This window comes from Ciona intestinalis, chromosome 12 (assembly GCF_000224145.3).
Source record: "Ciona intestinalis chromosome 12, KH, whole genome shotgun sequence".
Taxonomy (NCBI): domain Eukaryota; kingdom Metazoa; phylum Chordata; class Ascidiacea; order Phlebobranchia; family Cionidae; genus Ciona; species Ciona intestinalis.
This window is the reverse complement of record NC_020177.2, coordinates 4,890,145-4,910,645: the sequence shown is the minus strand read 5'-3', so window position 1 is coordinate 4,910,645 and position 20,501 is coordinate 4,890,145. Positions and strand designations below refer to the sequence as shown.

Here is a 20,501-nt window from a genome sequence, read left to right as displayed (position 1 = left end):
TAGAATTTAACTAAAAACATTGATCATTTTTCTTCAGATTCTAAACGAAGATCGTTTTCAAGTTCATACGAAATTTCCAACGAGTTAAAATTTAATTTGAGAAATAAATTTGATGAAGATGGATTGAACTCAGTGAGGAATGTTCTTTGTGAGGAGGTGAATCAACCAATGTAACTTGTTTTTCCTCGGGGCGGGGCAACAATAGTCGTTATAACATGAGGGTTTTGTTTCATAAACCGCTGTCTGATTAGGAGTTACCACGTATGTAACTTTGTGGGTGGTTGTTTCTGCTGGTAAAAATTTAACTTTATTTTTATTCTTAAAATTATTTCCATTTATTGTTATGTTTTAAAACAGATGACATCTAGGTTCCCATTCATAGACACACACTGCCACATTGACTTTTTATTCAAAAGACTCAACTATAGAAATAAATTCAGTGATTATAGAAAAGATACGTTTATGAAGGTAAGGTTTGGTTATGGATTGTATTGGCCGTCTTATTAGTGCCTAACTATATTACCCAGTAGCATAACACCTTGAGTGTTGGGGTGATGGACCTACATCCCAGGTCTCAGGTGTGCTTCACTGAAGACCTCACCCTTATAGAATAGAATCTCTATTATTGAGAGTCTATAAACAGCCTCAGTGGGGTCTAGATAGTAGCACATTGGGTGTTGGGGGTAATAAACATCCCAGGTCTCAGGTGTGCTTCACTGAAGACCTCACCATAATAAAAAAAGTCAAATATCAAGTGTCTAAAAAACTTGATTTAATTATATTTTAATCTCACCCAATGTGTTTTTAATCTACAGTTTCCCTCCAACTACGAAGGTTGCATTGCAGATTGGTGTCAGCCATCTTTGTACCCAACTGCTGCTGATATATTGGGCAACTCATCTTTTAAAGATGCTTGGGGCAAAACTTCTCCTAAGATTTGGGGTGCATTTGGTTGCCATCCACATTTCGTTGCAGATTATGATGACTTTGTTGAGAAACAAATTGAACATCATTTTAAAGAATATGACAATGTTATCGCTTTTGGGGAGATGGGGTTGGATTATTCTGACAGGTTTGCATATACATAAAAATTTACGCAACTTAACGCCAGCAACAGTTGGCGTTATCTCATTTTTTCCAACCAAGAGTTGGTTCATCTTGATATTTCTTTCGGATAATGGGCCAACTCTAGTCTACACCCCAGGTCCAATGACGTGCCTAATACAAACCTTATCACAAACACATATCACCCATATAGTATAGAAAAGCTGACTTTACAGGCATCGAACTTGGGGTGGCGGGGTGGGCAAGCCAACCCTGGACTACATTATCCATTATAAAATTCTGTGTCTAACTATCCCTGCCTCTGCTTTTACAAAACTTTGGCCTATAGCTGACAGTAATTCTCTTTATTATTTCATCCTAGATTTGGACCAACCGACCACGAACTACAGAAGAAAGTTTTCATTCGTCAATTGAAGTTTTGTGAAAAATTCCAAGTTCCCCTTGTTATTCATTGTAGAGACGCAGATAAAGATTTATTTGAAATAATGAGAAAGCATGTTCATCATACAACTGCTATTCATAGGCATTGTTTAACTACAGAGTAAGATCTATATTCATGTTTGATGGAACATTTTTTAAGTTTAAATTGACAAGCACTTTACTTTAAAAAAGCCATGTCATAGGAACTCACCCTTACATAATAGAATAAAAAGCATTAACAAAATAAATGGTGCATGAAACTAATATGCATTTTGGCTGCAAGTAGCAGCCAGCAGGCCTAACAAGTTTCCACTGGCTAACACATAATTTATAAATTCAATATCCGTATTTATTTTTACAAAACCATTTTTTATAAACAAAACCATTTTTTATAAAAATTTTTTTCAGGATATCCGACGTCCAACCCTTACTAGACCACTTCCCCAACCTTTATGTTGGATTCACAAACCTTATCACAAACAGAAGTGCTTATAAAGCTAGGGGTTCAGCGGGGGTAATCCCTCTTGAGAGAATAGTATTGGAAACAGACGCCCCGTATTTTATCCCAGGTTGTGTTTCCCAGGTTAGTAGTAAAAGTGCAAGTCATTATAATTTGTTTATATGACTCACACTCGCTGTCGGGTTATTGCTTAGGTGTCTTCGCACACATATTGTATTGAATGAATGAATGTAACTAACAGTAACTTATTCTCGCGTGGCCAGACAAGGACGGTCCTTATAACACAGGTGTCCATACACCTCGTGCCAGCTTACGAGTTACTATGTATGTTACTTGTGCCACGGCGCCGGACAAATATGTTGTATTAGTTAACTCATAGTGTCTGTCCAACATTGGTGTGCCTAATACACCACACACACACAGTACCATATCTTCTAACATGGCAGATACTTTCTTAATCTAACACAACTAAGGCACTAGAACGATATGATGTTTGGAGCACTTTGTACTCACTGTTTATTCATAACATGGGTAACCTTACCAAGCACTATACCTTTACCTTACCCCCAGGTGTCTTGTACACTAAGCCTATACGATGTTTTATACATCTTATTATTACTGTTAACCAAGCTTGTAGCACCATTATAACTTCACTCCAGGCTACTAAAGGAGCCGTAAAGTTCTCCCATCCTGGCATGGCGTCCAGTGTAGCTTGCGAACTTGCAAGGATCAAGGGTGTTGATATTGATGATGTGTTGACGCAAGTTCGTGCTAATGTCAAACATCTTTATAACATATGAGATATGTTTATGATGTCATAGTATCATTGGTTAATTGCACCATAGCAACAAAGGATTTAGGTTATGGATATTGAAGAATGTTGCTTCTGTGATGTCATACATATGATTTATGATGCCATGAATTACTGCTTTTAACACTTCGTTTTTGTGTGTTGAATTTTACTAATGACACTATATTTTATTGCAAGACATTTTGTGTCACAACCTACAACTCTAAGTACCAACTACACTCATTTTTGCACCTTTCGTTTATCATATTTCCGCAATAAACCTACAGAAGTTGTAATATGCATTCTAATACATTTAAAATCCAATCCTTGTGGTAGAAATGAGAGTTCATGGAACAATATTGATTTGTGTATAAATCTTATGTTAAAACATATATACCTCATTGAGTTGATTGAAATCAATGGGGACATTTTTGATATAATTTTGGTTGCCGTAAGGTTGCGCTAGAGATCTACGGCGGAATTCTGCAGGGCATTTAAATATGTTAAGTGTGTCTGTGACTGTTATTTATATGAACTGGTGGTTCTTTAAATGGAAGTACATGCAGTAGATAGTTCGTCAAAGTTAGTAGATCAACCAATTACTTACGAACACGACACGCTTACTGAAACTACAGAATTAGAACCGATTGGACAAGATTCAACAACTACAAAACCGAAACAGGTCAGTGTTTCTAAATTATTATATTTCGTTCTTTAACACGTGATTATTACGTAGTGAACCCTTTGAATGAATGACTGTAACTTACTTTATTCTCACGTGGCCGGAAAACGACAGTCGTTATCACACGGGTTTAACACCTTCGTGGGTAATAATTTTGGGGGGGGGTGGATTTTTTCATTTTTTTTATGTATGGCTGATAATTTGGACAACCCATTAGTGACCACCGGGTTGGAGCAATTGCCCTTAAGTGTTTTGTCCAAGCACACATACACCCACAATGCTAGCAACGTCGAGCCTTGAACCCATAAACTCTTGGTTATAGGCAGGCGTGCTAACCACTACGCCACGGCACCTGACTTTACGTCATAACTTATCCCTTGTGTTTGTTGCATTTTAAACTTGTCATAGTAGTGTGCTAGTGAAGAAACTAAACACTGTTAAATTACAGAAGTTAACCTGGTGGGTAGTATGGTCATTATTCATCACTGTGATGGCCGGTACTTACCAATATGGTTATTCGATTGGGTCAGTGAATGCTGCAGCCATTCCTATAAGAAGATCAGTACAACAGTATCACATGGTATTTGTACATCTTTGTAGGCCCATAAAAAGTTGTGCTTAATTAATAAGTTGTGTATTGTCATTGTGTTTAGTTATATATAGTGACTCGCCTCGGGCTCCTGTAATAGTCCGAAATGTCATAGGTTTTTTATTTTATCAAATTTTTGTTATAAGTAGCTTGCATTTAGAATTAGCTTCAAGCCTTTCTTAATCTAAGCTTGTATATGGAGATTAATTTACCAGGAAGCAGGCTATTTCCTCCGTTCATTGTATTGCTCAACAAATAGTCCATCCTATTATTACTTATTTTGTTGCACAGGATGGATTAATTATTATTACCTATGTTTAGATCACTGTATTTACAAATTACTCCAATATTAATTCATATATAAACATTCGACATTCTGTTTGGAGTAAGTTTAGAATTCCGTTTAGAAGAATTAGGCACAACCACTAATTTCTGTTGCAAGTAACCTCATAATTTCAGTTTAACATACACTGTGCATTCTGCATCTAGTGCTACGAAAATGTAACAGACAAAAATCAAGTAGAATCTATTTAAATAATTACAAGTTAATTTACATTCTGTTTAGAATAAGTACAATTCAACTTTAAGTGAAGGGAAATTACAAATCATTTCCGTAACCATCGTTGCTGCTTTTCCTGTTGGAGGTTTCCTTGGTTCTTGTTTAATTACAAACCTGAGACAATACGGATACGTGGTAAGCTTGCTTGGCTGGTTGGGTAGTTTGTAATGTGTGGTATGGCTGTTATGCTGGGTGCAGAGTATTGGTTGGCTTGGTTCGTTGGGTAGTTTCACTAGTTTGTAATATGTTGTTTCTTGGTGGGTGGCTTGCAGGGAGAGGCTTGCATTTTTCCTTTAATTGCGTAGAGTCATTTTCATAGTTAAAAATGAAAACAGATTCTACAGTGAGGCGTGGTAACAAGGATTTAGGCCAGAACAGTGTGGCTGGGTGGTTTGTGTGTAAGTTTGTTTGTCTTGGTTTCCCCTAATAGCCCCCCAAGCTCTTACTTGTTCCTGGAATGGCTTATAACCACTTATGCAGCCGAAAGCTTATAAACGATCAATGGGCGATGTTTCACACCAATTAGGCTAATGTCTTTCGGTAAGGTCCTACGGCAAGGCATACCAAGGGTTCTAGGGAGACCAGATTTGGCACAATTTTCCATAACATTATTAATAGACATGAATCTTTGTCAAATAATTGATCATGTTTTGATACATAATTGAAAATGTACATATATATTAATATATATAATCCATTCTCATTTTTACATGTAATTGATTAAATTTCCTATATGTTAGTTGGGAAGTTAGTTCCTTCAAAGTAATTGCTCATATACATAATATCTTATGTCAGAAATCCATGGCTGCCTTGCACGCTATCACTGTATTTGGTTCCATTTTGCTTGGAATCAGTAAATTGGCGCAATCGTTTGAAGTTTTAATTATCGGACGAATTCTAATTGGGATCGTCAGCTCTACAGCAGGAACAGGTTAATGTATATTTTGTAATATGACTTTTTTGACTCCTTTGGTATAAAAACCTAATTTTGTTGCAGCTTTGCGTTTTTATTTAACAGCTTTGCTTGGTGTTTTTGCTGGTGGAAAATTTGTAATAAAATTAGCGTTTATACCAGAGGAGCCAAAAGGTTTATATTATATAGTAATATGGTATAAAAGTGTAATTTATTCCAACGTTTCAACTGCATTATCGCATGCTTGGTGATGGTATGCTGCCAAGTCTATTTGTATAGCGGGGAGCGAACTGGCAAATGGTGACCCACTTTTTGTAAGGTCATTTGTTTAGTACTCGCCATGAAGTTAACCTTTAATATTTAGTAATCAGTATATATATTGTATGTAACAATAATTTATTCCAGGCATAATATTGTATGTAACAATAATTTATTCCAGGCATAATATTGTATGTATTTGCAGGCATAGCACCGATGTACATTGTTGAAGTTAGTCCTAAACAATACAGAGGAATGTTTGGTAGTTTGATTTCTTTGTTTATTGCTCTTGGTATCTTTATCGCAAACATACTTGGATTACAAGAAGTAAGATACATTGAAACTAACTTATATAGCAGTTTGTTGGTAATATATGTACTGTAGATCACGTGATTTACTTTGTTGTTGGATAAGACCTTTTGCTCCAACCCAATGGTCCCTTATCGGTTGCGCTAATTGTTAGTGAACATTATATATAAAATGGTCCATACTAAGTAACTCGTCAGCGAGCACGGGATGTATGAAACAGAAAGCCTGTGTTATAACGACTGCAGCTACCCCACCATGCAAGAATAAATAAATAACATATATGGTAGCTTGTAAACAAGCACGAGGTGTATGAACCAGAAACCCTGTGTTTTAATGACTATCATTGCCCCGCTATGCGAGGATAAACAATTTGCATTTATTCAGATTCTTGGTACAGACGATCTATGGCCTGTATTTCTGTCATTAACTTGTCTTCCATCAGTGTTGTTCATATCTCTGTGTTATTTCATGCCCCCAAGTCCAAGGTGAATGAATGAAATTTACCAATTATGTTTAATATATACAGTAAGGTGGGGGAGATGGGACACTTTTTCATTCTATTTTCTCGTAACATTTGGTAATAATCAAAGAACATTCAAAGAAATATAAAACCGTAGCTTCACGACTCCCACAGACCATTGTAAAGGTTTCCCGTCTTCCTACACCCTACTATGACAATGTGGTGGTCATACTAATAATAGAATACGACTGTCATTTTGGTGAATAGCAATATACTAAAAGCAAGTGTTAAAATGTGCTGTGTAAATTTTAAATTGTTAAATTTGAGTTTTAATACAAACAGACCCAGAGTGTACATGGGATAAAAGACCCGTAAAAGGCTTTTAACAGTGGTTTCAATGTGTTTTTGTTGCAGGCGTTTATATTTAAACGCTGGAGATAAAACTGGGGCTGAAAATCTTCTAAAACGTCTCCGTGACAACGATGATGTCACAGATGAATTGGATGGTTTGGATCAAGAGTTGAAGGAACGGAAAAAGACAAAACAAATGTCGCTTTGGGAGGTTGGTGGTTGAATGTTTATCTGGAATCATGTATGTGTGTTTTCAAAATTATTATAATGTTGAATTTCAATAAATAGCATTTTAAATGGCACCTCATGCCATGTTACTTTATAATTAGATAGCACTGAACAAACATGATTTCCCGAAACAAATCATGCCTTCGTTGTTAATAAACATAATGAATATACATAATTTTCTTAACTTTTGAACTAATGCTATTTCATTTAGTGTGTTAAATGTTATAACAATTAACAGCAGTCTTTTATCAATATTTCCATCTTTTCACAGTGTTGATTATCACCTTTGAAGTTGTAATTAAACGAAAAAAATTTTTTTTATATAGATTGTAACTTCTTCTCATCTACGTCGACAAGTTATTGCGGCAGTTGTAATCTCATCGTGCCAACAACTAACTGGCATGAATGGTGTACAATTCTATATGAATGAGCTGTATAGGTTGTCTGGTATTCCCAACGCTATCATCCCATACTGTGCAATCGCCACTGCTGGTGTGCTGGTCGTCGCAACTGTGATTGTGGTATAACTTTGGTTTACAATTATGCTGTTTTAAAAGTTATAGAACAAAACCTTGTTTGAAATCATTCCGTGTGATGCCATAGCTCTGTTGTTTGGTAATTGCATCATAACTAAATATTACCAGGTTTAGTGCTTGATACTGGTGGACCTGTGTCTTAAACAAAACACTTAACAGACATTCCTCAAATCCAGTGGTCAGCAATAGGTTGTAGGACCCTGGGTGTTGGGGTAATAAACTTTTGCGTAAATTATAGGTCCCATGTCTTCCATTATAGGCCCTAACCTATAGAATAGAACCATCAACAATCTTAACTACTAACACAAGTATCCCAACAGTCACTTGCTGCTGAGAAAAGCGGGAGAAGAAATTTCCTTGTTGCTGGTTTCGGAATTGAATCAGTTTCCCTTCTTTGTCTTTCTGTTGCCTCGGTAACGCAAAGTCTCGCTCCATGGGTTCCCTATATCGCCATCTTGTGTGCATTGTGTGAGTATGGTGTTTTTATGAGAATCTTCGAACTACTGTTAGATTGAGTAACAAGTATATGCTTTAGTTTTCAATTGGGTAGTTTAATGTGTTTGTAAATTGTAAGGTTAAGTCTTAACTAGTCATACATTTATACAATAATACAATGAATCAACACAGTGGAGGTTTTTATTTATTTAAATACAAACATAACAGCCTAAATTTTATTTTCTCTTTTCAATCTAAAATCCTCTTATTCTTAATGTGTCTATGGGTAGAAAACTGTATTTCCTAGTTTTCTATTTATAAGTCAGACATTACCCTGCATTAAACACCAGCAAATTTTTGAAATGTTTATGCATAGAAACAGTTAACAGTTTCTCCTCATGAGTCAGACATTTCTCTTTATCAAACACAAGCAGTATTATAATGAACCCAACCAAATTCCATCCCAGGTTTTATCATTGGCTTTTCCATTGGTCCCGGTCCAATGACACTAACTTGTGTTGCTGAAAGTTTTTCACAAAGTTCCAGATCTGCTGCTCTGACATTAAGCTGCCTTGTATTATGGTTCTCGTTTACACTTCTTGTGGTAGCATGGCCTTATATTCAGGTAATGGTTTGGGTATTATAAACATAATATACAACTTCTGGTAAGTCCATTTTAGGTAACAATATTTCATTGACCTATTCTGGTTGTCCTTGTTGGTCTAAAAATAATCCATGTTATTCAATTAGCATGAAATTCTACTAGAAACTTTAATTTAATTAATGTTGGCCCATTCCTCCAAATATAGGAATTAAGAAATGAAATTGCAATAAGAGCTTCATTAGATTTACTTATAACCTGGTGTTGATTATGGTAGCATTAGTTGATTATATTTAACCAGGGAACAGTAGAACCTAACACTCATACCTATAGTTTAACATATGGGTTCACTTACAATTTACCTTATAATTCTATACCGCCAATATTATGTTGCAGGCCAGCGTTATTATATAATTGTATATTACTAATATTGTTGCAGGCAGCACTTGGAGGGTATGCTTACCTTGTGTTCAGCGTTATTGCTGCTTTATGTTGCATCTATGTTTACTTTAGTATTCCTGAAACTAAGAACCGTTCGTTTATTGAGATAGAGCATTCATACAAGCAGTTGAAACTACCTTCATGTCTTTCTACTTCTAATACTGTGGTTACTGATACAAATAATCATGATAACACAACAACTGTGTAATATTACCTTTAATAGTTTCATTAGTTGCACTTCTACACATTACATTTGTACACAAAGTTCAAATTCTACCTTTATAAACGCTAACCTGTAAACGTAGTAAGTCTAATCCATTCCAAACACATATATACTTTAAACTACTTGATTCTTGCACATTATTCTTATTCTGTATACATCTAAACACAATATATTTATTTCATTGTAACAATACCTATTTAAAAGTGAAACTATTACTTAGTTCATCCACCTTATACACATTCCTTTTTGAGTGACTCTGTGCAGTATATTAGGTTATATAGTTGCGCCCTTTATAACCTAATAATGAAACAGTAGTTTGCAATAAAGTAAATACCTCTATCATTATCTCCTCAAAATGCACTTACCATTGCTGAGTGCTGTACATAATCCAAGGTTACTTGGTTCAAAGCCCGACGCTGCTACCACTGCGGGTATATTTGTTCTTAGACAAGACACATAAGAGTAGTTAATTTGATTTGATTTAACCCAGTGGAAACTAAAGAATTGTCATGATTCAGCTGTTACATAATACTGAATAATCAATGTTGCAATTTTATTACAAATATAGTGCTTTGGCAATATACACGTGGCAGTTAATCGCTCAAGAAATAAAATCAAAGTGAAGATTATGAGGTGAGACATCATGTGCAACCCGTGGCGCTCATGGTGTAACTATAAAGTGTCATTTTATCGCAGATTTCTCTGATTGATGGCTTTCTGATCCTCTCGCATTGCTTCTGTGGCCACCAGTCAACGTGGGTACTTGATTCAAGGAGATATTTGTAAACTCTGCAAAGGAATAGCTTGCGTGAGATGGTATTCAGTATTACTGTGAGGTTGGACGCTATTGTTGATGTGTATTGTTGGGCAAAATATTAACAGCAATTGTTCCAACCCAGTGGTTATTCAACTTCCCATGTATAGTAAAGTCATTTATATACATTGTAGTTCAGAAGCAGACGTTAGGTATATGAAATAGAACACCACTGTTTTATAATTGCCCCACTGCTTGAAGACAAACAAGTTAGGATAAACCATAAGCGGGAAATAAAAACATGTAAAAAGGCTTTCATTTGAGAACTACAAACAACAAACTCCATTGCTTTCAATCTCTGCAAAGCAGCTTTTTCATAAACAAACTTCTCATCTTACCCATCATTGCCTTGAACAACAGTTGCTCCAGTGATCAAATATTCTTTATTAACTTGGATGTTCGCAATATTGCAAGTTATCTTTGCCCAGAAAGTGTGGACTTGATTATTCTGAATGCTGGATAACTCCGGACTTGTTCTAAACATCCTGATAATTCTCCCACGAAGCAAATTCCAATCTTCACCAACTCGTGTCTTGGAGAGAATCTTGACTCTATGAGCTAGATGAAATGTATAAGATTATTTAGCATGTTACCAAAGACGTTACTTCAACATGAATGGGATATACAACACTACGTCAGGTTTTGGAGCATGCTAACAAATATGATTAGAATTTGAACAATCAAGTCATTTGGTGATATTAAGAAACTACAAAGGTATCGAGCTTGTCAAAAACTCGTTTTTTTTAATTAATTTTTTTATGTTTAAGTTGTAAAAAAAATATAGTCTACATGGAAAAAGTTCAAATTACCATATTTGTTTGTCTCTTTGCAAGATCTTTGTATTTTGGTCTCCACTGGTTCAGTTCTTGAGGTTCGCCTGCTTATTATAGCAGGGCAAGTCTGAGCTGAAGCACAAACACAAATATCTGATGACGTCAATGAACTTCCATTATCAGCAGAACATAAAGTGGTCAAGTTACTTGGCCCACGCTGGTTGTAGTATGTTGTACATTTCCTTTCTGTGGAAAAGTTGGGATGTCATGTTCACTGTCAAGTTATAACATGGGTGTCTTCTTATACAACAGACACACATGGTGTATTCATACTCCTCATGCTCACTGTCAAGTTATAACATGGGTGTCTTCTTATACACCAGACACACATGATGTATTCATACACCTCATGCTCACTGTCGAGTTATAACATGGGTGTCTTCTTATACACCAGACACACATGTTGTATCCATACACCTCATGCTTACTGTCAAGTTACAAGATGACCTTGGTTTAAGCTAACCTGGAAATGCACTTGGATAGATTGTCACAGGGATTGGTTTGTCAGCAAATGAAGAAGTTGTGTCAGATATTCTGAAGGAAATATTTTTGGGACCAGTCATGTAAAATATCACTGCGCGCTTGGTGACTTTGTAATGGTCCAATGTTCTCTCAACTGGGTTGTACAACTGTCCAAGAAAAGTATTTGGTTGAAAAGGAAATAATGTTAACAACATGCTACTGTAGAAATGTGGTCAGTTTATTATATTATTTAACCACAAAGTAAAGTTGCATTCATTCATACATTTACCATTTCAAGATCTTCAATATAAGGATAATAATCTCCATGAAGACCAAACTCCATGATATAACTCTGATCATTTGATTCACTCAGATCTTCACCAGTCTTATTAGTTACAACCAACGATACTCTCCAAGCTGTGGAACTTCTCCTGGCTTGCCTCAACGTGTAATCTGTGACACATAATGGCTATTATTTGGTGGCATTGGCACAGGTTTTACAACCTTGTCTATACACCAGAAGACAGTGTATGGCGCTTGATGCTGTCGTTATTGACATATAAAAAATAAAACACGGAAAAAACCCACAAAGATACGTCTGTGGTATCTTGTGAGCGGGCATGTGGTGTATACAGAACATGTGTTATATTAACTGTGGTTTTTACCCCCATAACGGGTAAATCACAAGTTGTAACTCTGTGAGTGATTGTTTTTTCTCAATATATCATGTTAACATATTTAGTTAACTTACAAGATGATGAAACTTGAGCGACATCTATCCTCACTTCAATGTTGTATGGACAATATTGTATTTCCTCCCTCTCTGTGGTTGCCATGGCAGAAGGAGAGGAGAAGAGTGAGGAAGTGCGAGGCACGCTGTATTCAACATTTAGCTGGAAGGAAAGTTGCATTTTATAAATGTGGATACAACTTCTTTATTCATATGACAGTTATTGTAACACTTATTAAACTTGAACAATCCATTAGTGATTCATACAAAGTGTCTTTTCCAAGAAGACATACACCCACAGTGGTGGCAGCGTTGAATTCATGTGCTTTGTTCTAGAGATGGGCCACTACTTACACTCCCACATACCAACCTCAAGCCAGCCTACACCATCCCCCACAGAAGTAACTGACACTTCATTATTAGTGACAGCTATCTCTGCTTTGCTTGCTTCACTTGGTTGGTGAATGTTTGTTGCGCTGATCACTTGGCCTCCAGTGTGCGTGTTTACCTGTAGATGTTTATATTTAAACACATATTAATACGGTGTTAATTCATGAAAAGAAGGCTCTTGAACCCTAAATATGAATACACTCTATGCTAGCTGTCGAGTTATAACATGGATGTCTTCTATCTATATGGGGAAGGTTCTTGTCGAGTACCTTGGTTTCATGCCAGAGTTGGTCCATCTTACAGCTTTCACCAGAACTTAACGTTAAGTTGTTGTTTTTACATCATCAAGTGCATCTTCTAACTATTATGTACATTACAAAGTGTTAACCACAATTACCTCAAGACTTATAGGAGGGTGAGCATCAGTTCGTTGTCTCATCGCGTATTCGTTCAATGCTTGAGAAGCTGCCAGGCTATCTCTCAGTGAAACCCATCGACCGTTTTCATTACGATTCTGAATCAACCAGTTTGCATAAGGTGCTGGTGAACGATCTGTTTGGATGACATTGTTACATCTGATGTGCCGTATTGTGTTCATATAACATGTGTTCACTGCCGAACTTTAAAATGAGTGTATTCTTGTACACAAGACACACAGTGTGTTCGCACATTTCATGTTCAAAAAAATGATCAAAAAAAGTATGTTTGCCGCACAGTTTTATACACTTTATGTATGGGCATTACTATTTACTGTTTCCATCATATATTCATATTATACAAGTCCCCACCTCTCAAAGTTAGCAGATGTAGCTGGTATGCAGTGGCTTCTACTCTTGTTGAATCTGTTCTTAGATCTTCCATGTTCAACCTCCTTTGCTCAAGGCTTGGGTTTGACTGTGGGTTGGAAATCTGTTGGTTATTATTGTTGGTGTTATGAATAAATGAAACTTTTTAAAACACGCATGGCAGGGTAATGGCGATCGTTATAACACTGATTTTCTGTTTCATACACCTAGTGTGAACTTATAAACTACCACACTTGTGGGTGATTGTTTATTATGAATGGTTGAAACAAACACACAAATCCTGGTGTAGAGACAAGCACTCTTTATTGTGGCGTAGTGTCAGATGTAGTTCAACTACAAATGAATGTAACTTGCTTTATTCTTATGGTGGGCTGATAATTGAACAACCCATTATTGGATTTAAAAATGATCACAGTAATTTCGGGGTGTAAACTTACCCGAATATGAGCTGTCGTTTCATCTGCTGATGTAATAATATAGTTTGTGACAGCGGAGTCCACAATATCAAATACTTTGCGAGCCGACATGTACAACATTTTCCCCGCTGAAACCATGGTGATGGGACTTGTTATAGAAGAAGGGGCCTGGAATGAATAACAAACTTTAAAGCTTGATATATTGAACCGTTACAAGTTTTGGTCCATGTTCGTTTTTGTAAGGGTTCATGTTACGAACTAACTGTGATATAAATCTGTGATATGAAAAACTAACTGTGATATGAATCTGACCCTGTTCTAGCACATACTGTTTTTACATTAAGTGCTATTAAACATGCAGCAAATACAAATATAACCCTACTGGTGTACCAAAGAAATATAAATTACACCCAAACATACCCGTCTTATTTGTCTCTTGATGTAATTTGTTGCCTTTCGAACAGAACTTCTAATTGGTGAAGTGTTGAAACCAATTAATGGGTTGCCACTGCAACGTAAGGTTTTTAATGGGGGGAAGGACTTGCAAAAAAGTCCAGGACAGTATTGACAAATGGGGTTTGATTGCTCATTCAGAAGAGTAAAGAAGTTCATGGCTAATTTAAAGATTGTTCCATAGGAATGAGGCCCTATGTCAAGACATACCGTGGGACTTGGGATTTAGACCAGCATTGGTTCACTACTACGCCAAAATCTTAAAGATACCAACATCAAAGTATTTAGAGTCTTTTATATAACATGGATGTCTTCTATTCTATAGGGGGAAGGTTCTTGTCAAGGACCTTGGTTTCATGTAATGTAATGTAATAATGTAATGTAATGTAATTACATTACATTACAAGAGAGCGAAGTGATCAAGAGTCCCAACGTATTTTGTGGTAAGCGTATAACGCCACCTAAATGTACAAAAAGTTGTAGTAACTCATTAAAGTAGAGTTTAGTTCAGTTGTAACTTACTTTCTGGTGGCTTCTTCTTGATCACTTCGCTCTCTTGTTTCCCATGCTTCAATGGTTGTGTAAATAACATGAAGTTCAATCCCTATCACAGATGTTCTGTAGATCTGAAATCAAAAACATTTGCTTTATCTTGAATATTTTAGTATATTTTAAATGAGTTTGCCAGATATAAATATTAGGTGGGCAAATAATACCTTTCTATCAAGGCTGCTGGCAAACTGTGGGAGTTTCAACAAAGCTTCTGCGTTTCTTTTTCTTCTTCTGCATTTACGTAATCGCTTACGACATCTATGATGTATTAAATGGTTAACATTCTTAACAAAGAGTTGAATGTTGCAACTGCGAAATGAACGCAAAATTAAGTGAACTTAACTTATCCATTAATCCTCGCGCGTCGGGGCAACACAGTGATTCTAAAATAAGTGTTCTGTTTCACACAGCTCGTGCCCGCTTACCAGTTTTATAACAGATGAAACATTATATCTTACTTTTTCTGCCACTTCTTGTATTTTCTATTAGAGTCGTAAGCATTTCTTCGTTTCTTGCATCGTGTCCTTGATTTACTGCAACAAAAAAACAATATTAATGGACTGTGTGTTGGGTATATCACTTTTAAAAGATATTTAAAATTTGTAATCTTTGTAAAAGAGACAAATTAAATTTTTGTTTAAAAATAATTTATATTATGAAAAGGTTCCTACCTCAATTTTGAGCATGAAGATGATCTTTTTCTTCTTTTCCTCTTTGATCCTCGGGATGTAGGGATCGGTTTCCCAGCGAAGTAACCTCGACCCGGACTCTTTTGTTGATGCGAGAGAATCCAACGGACCAAACCGTTCAAAATATTCTGAAACAAAATGCAAAGAATTTTACATATACTTATGTTAAATAGTCTTGTACCAGTATTACATAAAGGTATATATTTTGTGTTATGACACTTGTGTTATAACTTAAATAAATAAGCTACATCCATTTCTCCTTCTTGCCATTTTGACTTCTCTTCAAGTCATTTGTTATTGTTATCAAGTTGATTTTGCATTAAACTGTTCTGTCTTACCTCGTCAATCGATATTAATTCTGCCGATTGAACCAACAACCTCAAAGAGGCGCTAGAGAGCCATAGATCTGGTTTCGAACTTCGAGCGGGAGAAAAGGAGAAACCGAACTTCGCTTCAGTAGAATCTGATGATAAACATTTTAATCATGCAACCATTGTTACGAAACAAAAGATAAAGTTCTAGAAACTGTGTAGTTATGATATGAAATGCAACTTCATGGGTGAATATTTTTCTGTATGAATGACAACTTGGTCAAACTATTAGTGACCACTGGGTTGACTTTAAGCAGTTTCCATGTCTTGCACAAAGACGCATATACCAACAATAGTAACAGCATCGAGCCTTGAACCCTGTATCCTTTAACTATGATGCGATACTTAAACCACTGTCATGTGTTCAATAAACACAAACTTGTAACTAACCTGAAGCTGCTGGGCTTGTGTTCCTTACATAAGTAAGCAACCCTACGTATGCTGATTGAGCTTCACTTGATAATTCTTCTCTCCTACCTTCAGTGAGCAACCCATTTCGTTGAAGGTACTTCAACCTAATGAAAACATGTTGATCAGCAATCTAAAAGATTTCTGGAAGTTATTTGTTTTGTGATCCAATGTTGCAACTGCTATAAGTTTATTAGGATGATTTTTTCCATAGGTTTTATAGTGCGCCTATGTAATAAGCAATGCAAGGCAGTTTCGTACATCTTTGGCCAATTGTTGTGGAGTTGGCTATATTCTATTTTCCATGTTGTATACAACACATCTATTTCGGCAGTACCCGGTCAACTCTGGCCCAAATACCAGGTTTCTTAGTGTTTCCTTCCAGGAAACCTCACTTATATAGAAAAGGAATAGAGTTTTTTAATAACCTTGAAACGATAGATTGAAGTTGGTACAAAGGTTGAGCAATCGTGTTCGTTGTTCCATCATCGCCAGGAAAACTTGGTTTGGTTAGAATTGCTGAAGTTGTGCTATGTAGTTGTAATGTTGCCTGGGAGGATGTTGATTGTTAGTTATATGAAGTTGTGCATTTGGTTGCTGGGTATTTCTGCACCATGTTTGAAAGTGGTTTTACATTCCTTATGCAGTGCTGATTTTCAAAATGTATATTCACTTGAATGTATAAATAAATACTTATTTTATCTTAACGTGGGTGTTCTGTTTCATACACTCAGTGCCCTCTTGCAAGTTACCATGTATATAACTTTCGAAGTGATTGGTTAATCACAACATTATGCGTGAAACTACTACCATCAATATAAAGTCATATCTTACTCTTTCTGTTCCTGGGATTGCAGATGATGGAAGAGAAAGATTAATTGACTTGTTCCTCCTGTTTCCCCTCACTCCTCTCCTCTGGATGCGAGTCGTTCTCGTGTCAATCATCTCCCAATGTACTTTCTTCATCAGTATGCCTTCTGGGACCACATTCAATACCTTCACAACTTTATCAATCTGCGGACGTTGGTTGTCTTCGTGGTAAGCGTATAACGCCACCTGAAAAAATGGAAACAGTTTTTATTTATCAAAGAAGTTTGTACATTAATTCCCCAAGGTTTAAGAAGGTGGAACATAATGTTTTTTTAACATACATTGTACTATGGGTATATTCTATTTCATAAAGAGGGAGTTCAACAAGGTGGCAAGACCTGCGACGAAAGATTTGCCTAAACACCTAGGTTGCTAACACTGTTAAAGCCTGTCGCTTTCTTGAAAGTAGGCAACAAGCAAAATGTTTTTATTTATTAAATTTAAGAAATTTATATCCATTCTTGCTGGTTTAAATTTACCTTGATCTTATAATCTCCCTGTCTGGTTGGCAAGATGATGAACCTTGTTACCATGGTACCAGCAACCCCATTTACAGCAGCAGCGATTGTTCCATCTCTTTCTACTTGGTTGAGTGAGGACGTACACAAGTTATCTGTTGGCTCCAGTATAATAGAGGCCTGTGTAATGTGGTGACATTAGTTGGTTGAGTTAAAGGTTGGTTGGTAAGCAAGGAAGATATGTTTGAACAATTGACGAAGATTTTTGCCAGACTTATAATGGTGGGTATGGTTAAGTGTTGGGTGATGGTCAAGAAAAGACAGTTAACACAGAAATTGTAACAGATTTGTAAATATATAACAGATAAAAACAATAGTCCCAACGTATTTTGTAAGAGATGTAACCTTAAAGGGCATCAGTCTCTTATTTAAAAAGAAGCTAGAAACTTGAAATGGGCTAGCAGTTTAATACAAAAACACCAAGTTGTTGCTCTGCAAGTCACATTTTATTCATACATCATTCTTACAAATTGTAAACCATTCATTCATACATTACCCTGATTGAGGAAGTTGAGTAACTGTAAGCTGTCACTTCCACAGATACTTGTGTCCCCCTTACAACTTTGGTGTGCGATAAAGTTACTTCAATGTGGACTGAATGTTCAACTGGTAGTATCACATCACGGGCAACACACATGCCTTTGTCCTGCGTAAATGGCAAATATGATCAAACAACGTAATCTAATTGAATATGATAAACTTTGATTCTTCATGGTTAGGTCTTATAACAGGTCATGCCATGGGATCAAAGATTTAGGGCAAAGTTGTCTCATTACCCATTGGCTCATGCCCATTACATTATGACCAAACAAGAACATAATTTCTTGTTTTAAGCATATATCTGAAAATTTGGACAATCCACTAGTGAACACTGGGTGTGATCAATTGTCGCTAAGCGTCTTGCCCAAGGATACATATGCCCACAATATTAAAGGACAACTACAGCAATATACCGTATCACTTACCGGTGACAAACTGAATGTATTGATCGACCATGATGTAATGGAGTCTGGGAGCCGAGGAACTCTTGGGTTTGATGCGTTGTTTAATCTGATACGACCTGAAGAACTGTTGGAACAGGTGTTTCGAAGAAATATAGAAAGTAAAACTACAAGTCAGAAGGTTGAAATATTGGAAAAACAGCAAAATGTTTTACTGAACATGGCACGCAAACAACTAAAGTAGAAAAAAACACAGAATATATTAAACAAAATAATGGAAAGTTTGGATGTCTCACCCAAGCTGAAAATCTGTGTTAAACCAAGTCAGCGCAAAATTCCTTCTCAGTAATTCAAATGAACGTTCAACTAATGGAACACCAGCCATGGCAATTGTTGTGGTGACTGGAAAGATGGTTCTGGTTGTAACTCCACCTCTGTGGGACGGGAAGTTTGTTACAAATAGTTCATTTTGAATAAAAAAACAGCATGAAATGCCATGGGATTTCAGGTTAAGGCAAGAGTTGCCCATTATTCCAACACCCAGGGTGCTACAATCCCATTTGTGATCCCTGGGTAGAGCAATTGCCGCAAAGTGTCTTGCCCAATGATGAATACACCGGTTAGTATCAGTATTAAGCATTGAACAGCATATCCTTCAGTAACAAGGTAACTGCTTACAAACCACAAGTTATAAGTTAGGATATAAGGGATGCAAACTTTTCAACGAAGCCCAAGAAACCCAGTATCTTCAGGTTACAATGCACACATACTTACAAACAACTGTGCAATAAGTTATGGATATAACTGGTGCAAACTTTTCAACAAACCCCACCTGCAAGGCCTTGCAGATTTCCACGGTTTCAACCGAACACATTCTGCTTCCAAACAGCAATCCATGAAAGCAGTTCTACAAGCAGCACTCACTGTCAATGAATTGGCTCTCTCGCTGCAACTATTTTCTCCACTAATATGGATGACATCTGAAACATCCCGAGCACCAACAGAACAGCAGTCGTAAACATCTCCGCTGTAATAACGAGCTGTGGAAGTTATGTATTGTTCCATTAGAAAATGAAATGGTTATATTCAAATAAACCAATAATAATTATGGAATGTTCAAGGAAAAGGAAAACAGCTGGTGTCCGAAATAACTTTTTTTAAATGTTTCTTATTCATCTTTCTGGGGACGGGCAATGACAGTCGTTATAACACCGGTGTTCTTTTTCATACAACCTTTTTTCATAGGCCTGCTTATAAGTATCCACATATGTAACTTTTGGGTGATTGTTATTATAATGCACCGCTGAGAATTTAGACAATATAATGTGCGCATCACAATGTGTATTGCCCGGTTTAACTTACATCTCTCTAGCACAATAGTTGGATCAGCAAAAAAACTTCTTTTCTTTCGGGAACTTTGATTCTCATTTTCACATTGAACGGTTGTGGCTTCGAGGAAGTTGTGACTTGCACTTGTCACCAACACGCGACCTGTCAATAATAATTGTCATTTAAAGTTTACAACTTCAAAAGGTGGCAACCAAATGTAGTTTCTTGTTTTTGGCTACAGTTATTGCAAAGAAAACGAACATGAATGAATGTAACTTATTTAAACTTGCATGGCAGGGCAATGACGCTCGTTATAACAAAGGTGTTCAGTTTCATACAATTTGTGCCTGCATATGAGTTACCATGTATGGAACTTTGCCCACTGTGCCAACAAAACAAGCATCTTACCAATACTTGGGAAAGCAGCTTCAGGTGTTGGTATAGTGGGAACTTTACACCCTGGTTGAAAAGATCGCAAGATATCGAACGTATTCTTCCTAGTGTATGATGTCATCATTGTTGTGTCACTGGGGTATTCATGATGCAATGAAAGAGCTGCCATGTCAACTCCTGATAAGCTCATGTAGGATGAAGGCTGC

At 36.5% G+C, this 20,501-nt stretch overlaps 3 protein-coding genes across 6 annotated transcripts in view; 2 read left to right on the top strand and 1 right to left on the bottom strand.

Annotated features, from left to right (window-relative positions):
• The window catches only part of LOC100180529 (putative deoxyribonuclease TATDN2), a 4,785-nt gene extending 1,726 nt beyond the window's left edge, over positions 1-3,059 (top strand). Inside the window, exons 5-10 of the mRNA XM_026837081.1 lie at positions 4-156; positions 358-468; positions 816-1,072; positions 1,427-1,606; positions 1,894-2,068; positions 2,605-3,059. Coding sequence (XP_026692882.1) covers positions 4-156; positions 358-468; positions 816-1,072; positions 1,427-1,606; positions 1,894-2,068; positions 2,605-2,745 — 1,017 coding nt within the window. The 3' untranslated portion in view covers positions 2,746-3,059. The remainder of the gene's footprint in view (positions 1-3; positions 157-357; positions 469-815; positions 1,073-1,426; positions 1,607-1,893; positions 2,069-2,604) is intronic.
• Positions 3,060-3,241: 182 nt separating this feature from the next.
• Positions 3,242-10,104, top strand: LOC100182875 (solute carrier family 2, facilitated glucose transporter member 5). Of its 2 annotated transcripts, XM_026837066.1 has the most exons (12): positions 3,242-3,417; positions 3,866-3,997; positions 4,572-4,700; positions 5,361-5,496; positions 5,942-6,063; positions 6,430-6,530; positions 6,920-7,067; positions 7,411-7,605; positions 7,941-8,088; positions 8,523-8,680; positions 9,889-9,953; positions 10,017-10,104. In XM_026837066.1, exons 1-12 carry the CDS (start codon positions 3,286-3,288, stop codon positions 10,024-10,026), a joined length of 1,476 nt encoding a protein of 491 aa, XP_026692867.1. In that variant the 5' UTR covers positions 3,242-3,285; the 3' UTR covers positions 10,027-10,104. The 2 variants fall into 2 exon arrangements, with proteins under 2 accessions (XP_026692867.1, XP_002127291.1); XM_002127255.4 differs by lacking the exons at positions 9,889-9,953; positions 10,017-10,104 and adding an exon at positions 9,096-9,659.
• The window catches only part of LOC100177340 (A.superbus venom factor 1-like), a 21,284-nt gene continuing 10,634 nt past the window's right edge, over positions 9,852-20,501 (bottom strand). The window contains exons 15-41 of one of the 3 annotated variants that reach the window (XM_026837019.1): positions 20,311-20,485; positions 19,936-20,064; positions 19,406-19,613; positions 18,870-19,007; positions 18,598-18,700; positions 18,129-18,278; positions 17,594-17,752; positions 17,079-17,300; positions 16,673-16,794; positions 16,227-16,351; positions 15,804-15,928; positions 15,448-15,593; positions 15,235-15,309; positions 14,941-15,034; positions 14,747-14,850; positions 14,192-14,279; positions 13,793-13,939; positions 13,338-13,458; positions 12,947-13,101; positions 12,530-12,667; positions 12,181-12,322; positions 11,719-11,882; positions 11,431-11,596; positions 10,944-11,153; positions 10,473-10,692; positions 10,017-10,109; positions 9,852-9,953 (exon numbers count right to left, since the gene is read on the bottom strand). In XM_026837019.1, coding sequence (XP_026692820.1) covers positions 9,947-9,953; positions 10,017-10,109; positions 10,473-10,692; positions 10,944-11,153; positions 11,431-11,596; positions 11,719-11,882; positions 12,181-12,322; positions 12,530-12,667; positions 12,947-13,101; positions 13,338-13,458; positions 13,793-13,939; positions 14,192-14,279; positions 14,747-14,850; positions 14,941-15,034; positions 15,235-15,309; positions 15,448-15,593; positions 15,804-15,928; positions 16,227-16,351; positions 16,673-16,794; positions 17,079-17,300; positions 17,594-17,752; positions 18,129-18,278; positions 18,598-18,700; positions 18,870-19,007; positions 19,406-19,613; positions 19,936-20,064; positions 20,311-20,485 — 3,726 coding nt within the window. In that variant the 3' untranslated portion in view covers positions 9,852-9,946. Of the gene's footprint in view, positions 10,110-10,472; positions 10,693-10,943; positions 11,154-11,430; positions 11,597-11,718; positions 11,883-12,180; positions 12,323-12,529; positions 12,668-12,946; positions 13,102-13,337; positions 13,459-13,792; positions 13,940-14,191; positions 14,280-14,746; positions 14,851-14,940; positions 15,035-15,234; positions 15,310-15,447; positions 15,594-15,803; positions 15,929-16,226; positions 16,352-16,672; positions 16,795-17,078; positions 17,301-17,593; positions 17,753-18,128; positions 18,279-18,597; positions 18,701-18,869; positions 19,008-19,405; positions 19,614-19,935; positions 20,065-20,310; positions 20,486-20,501 lie in introns of all 3 variants that reach the window. The other 2 variants (XM_018814475.2, XM_026837018.1) reach the window with 2 other exon arrangements.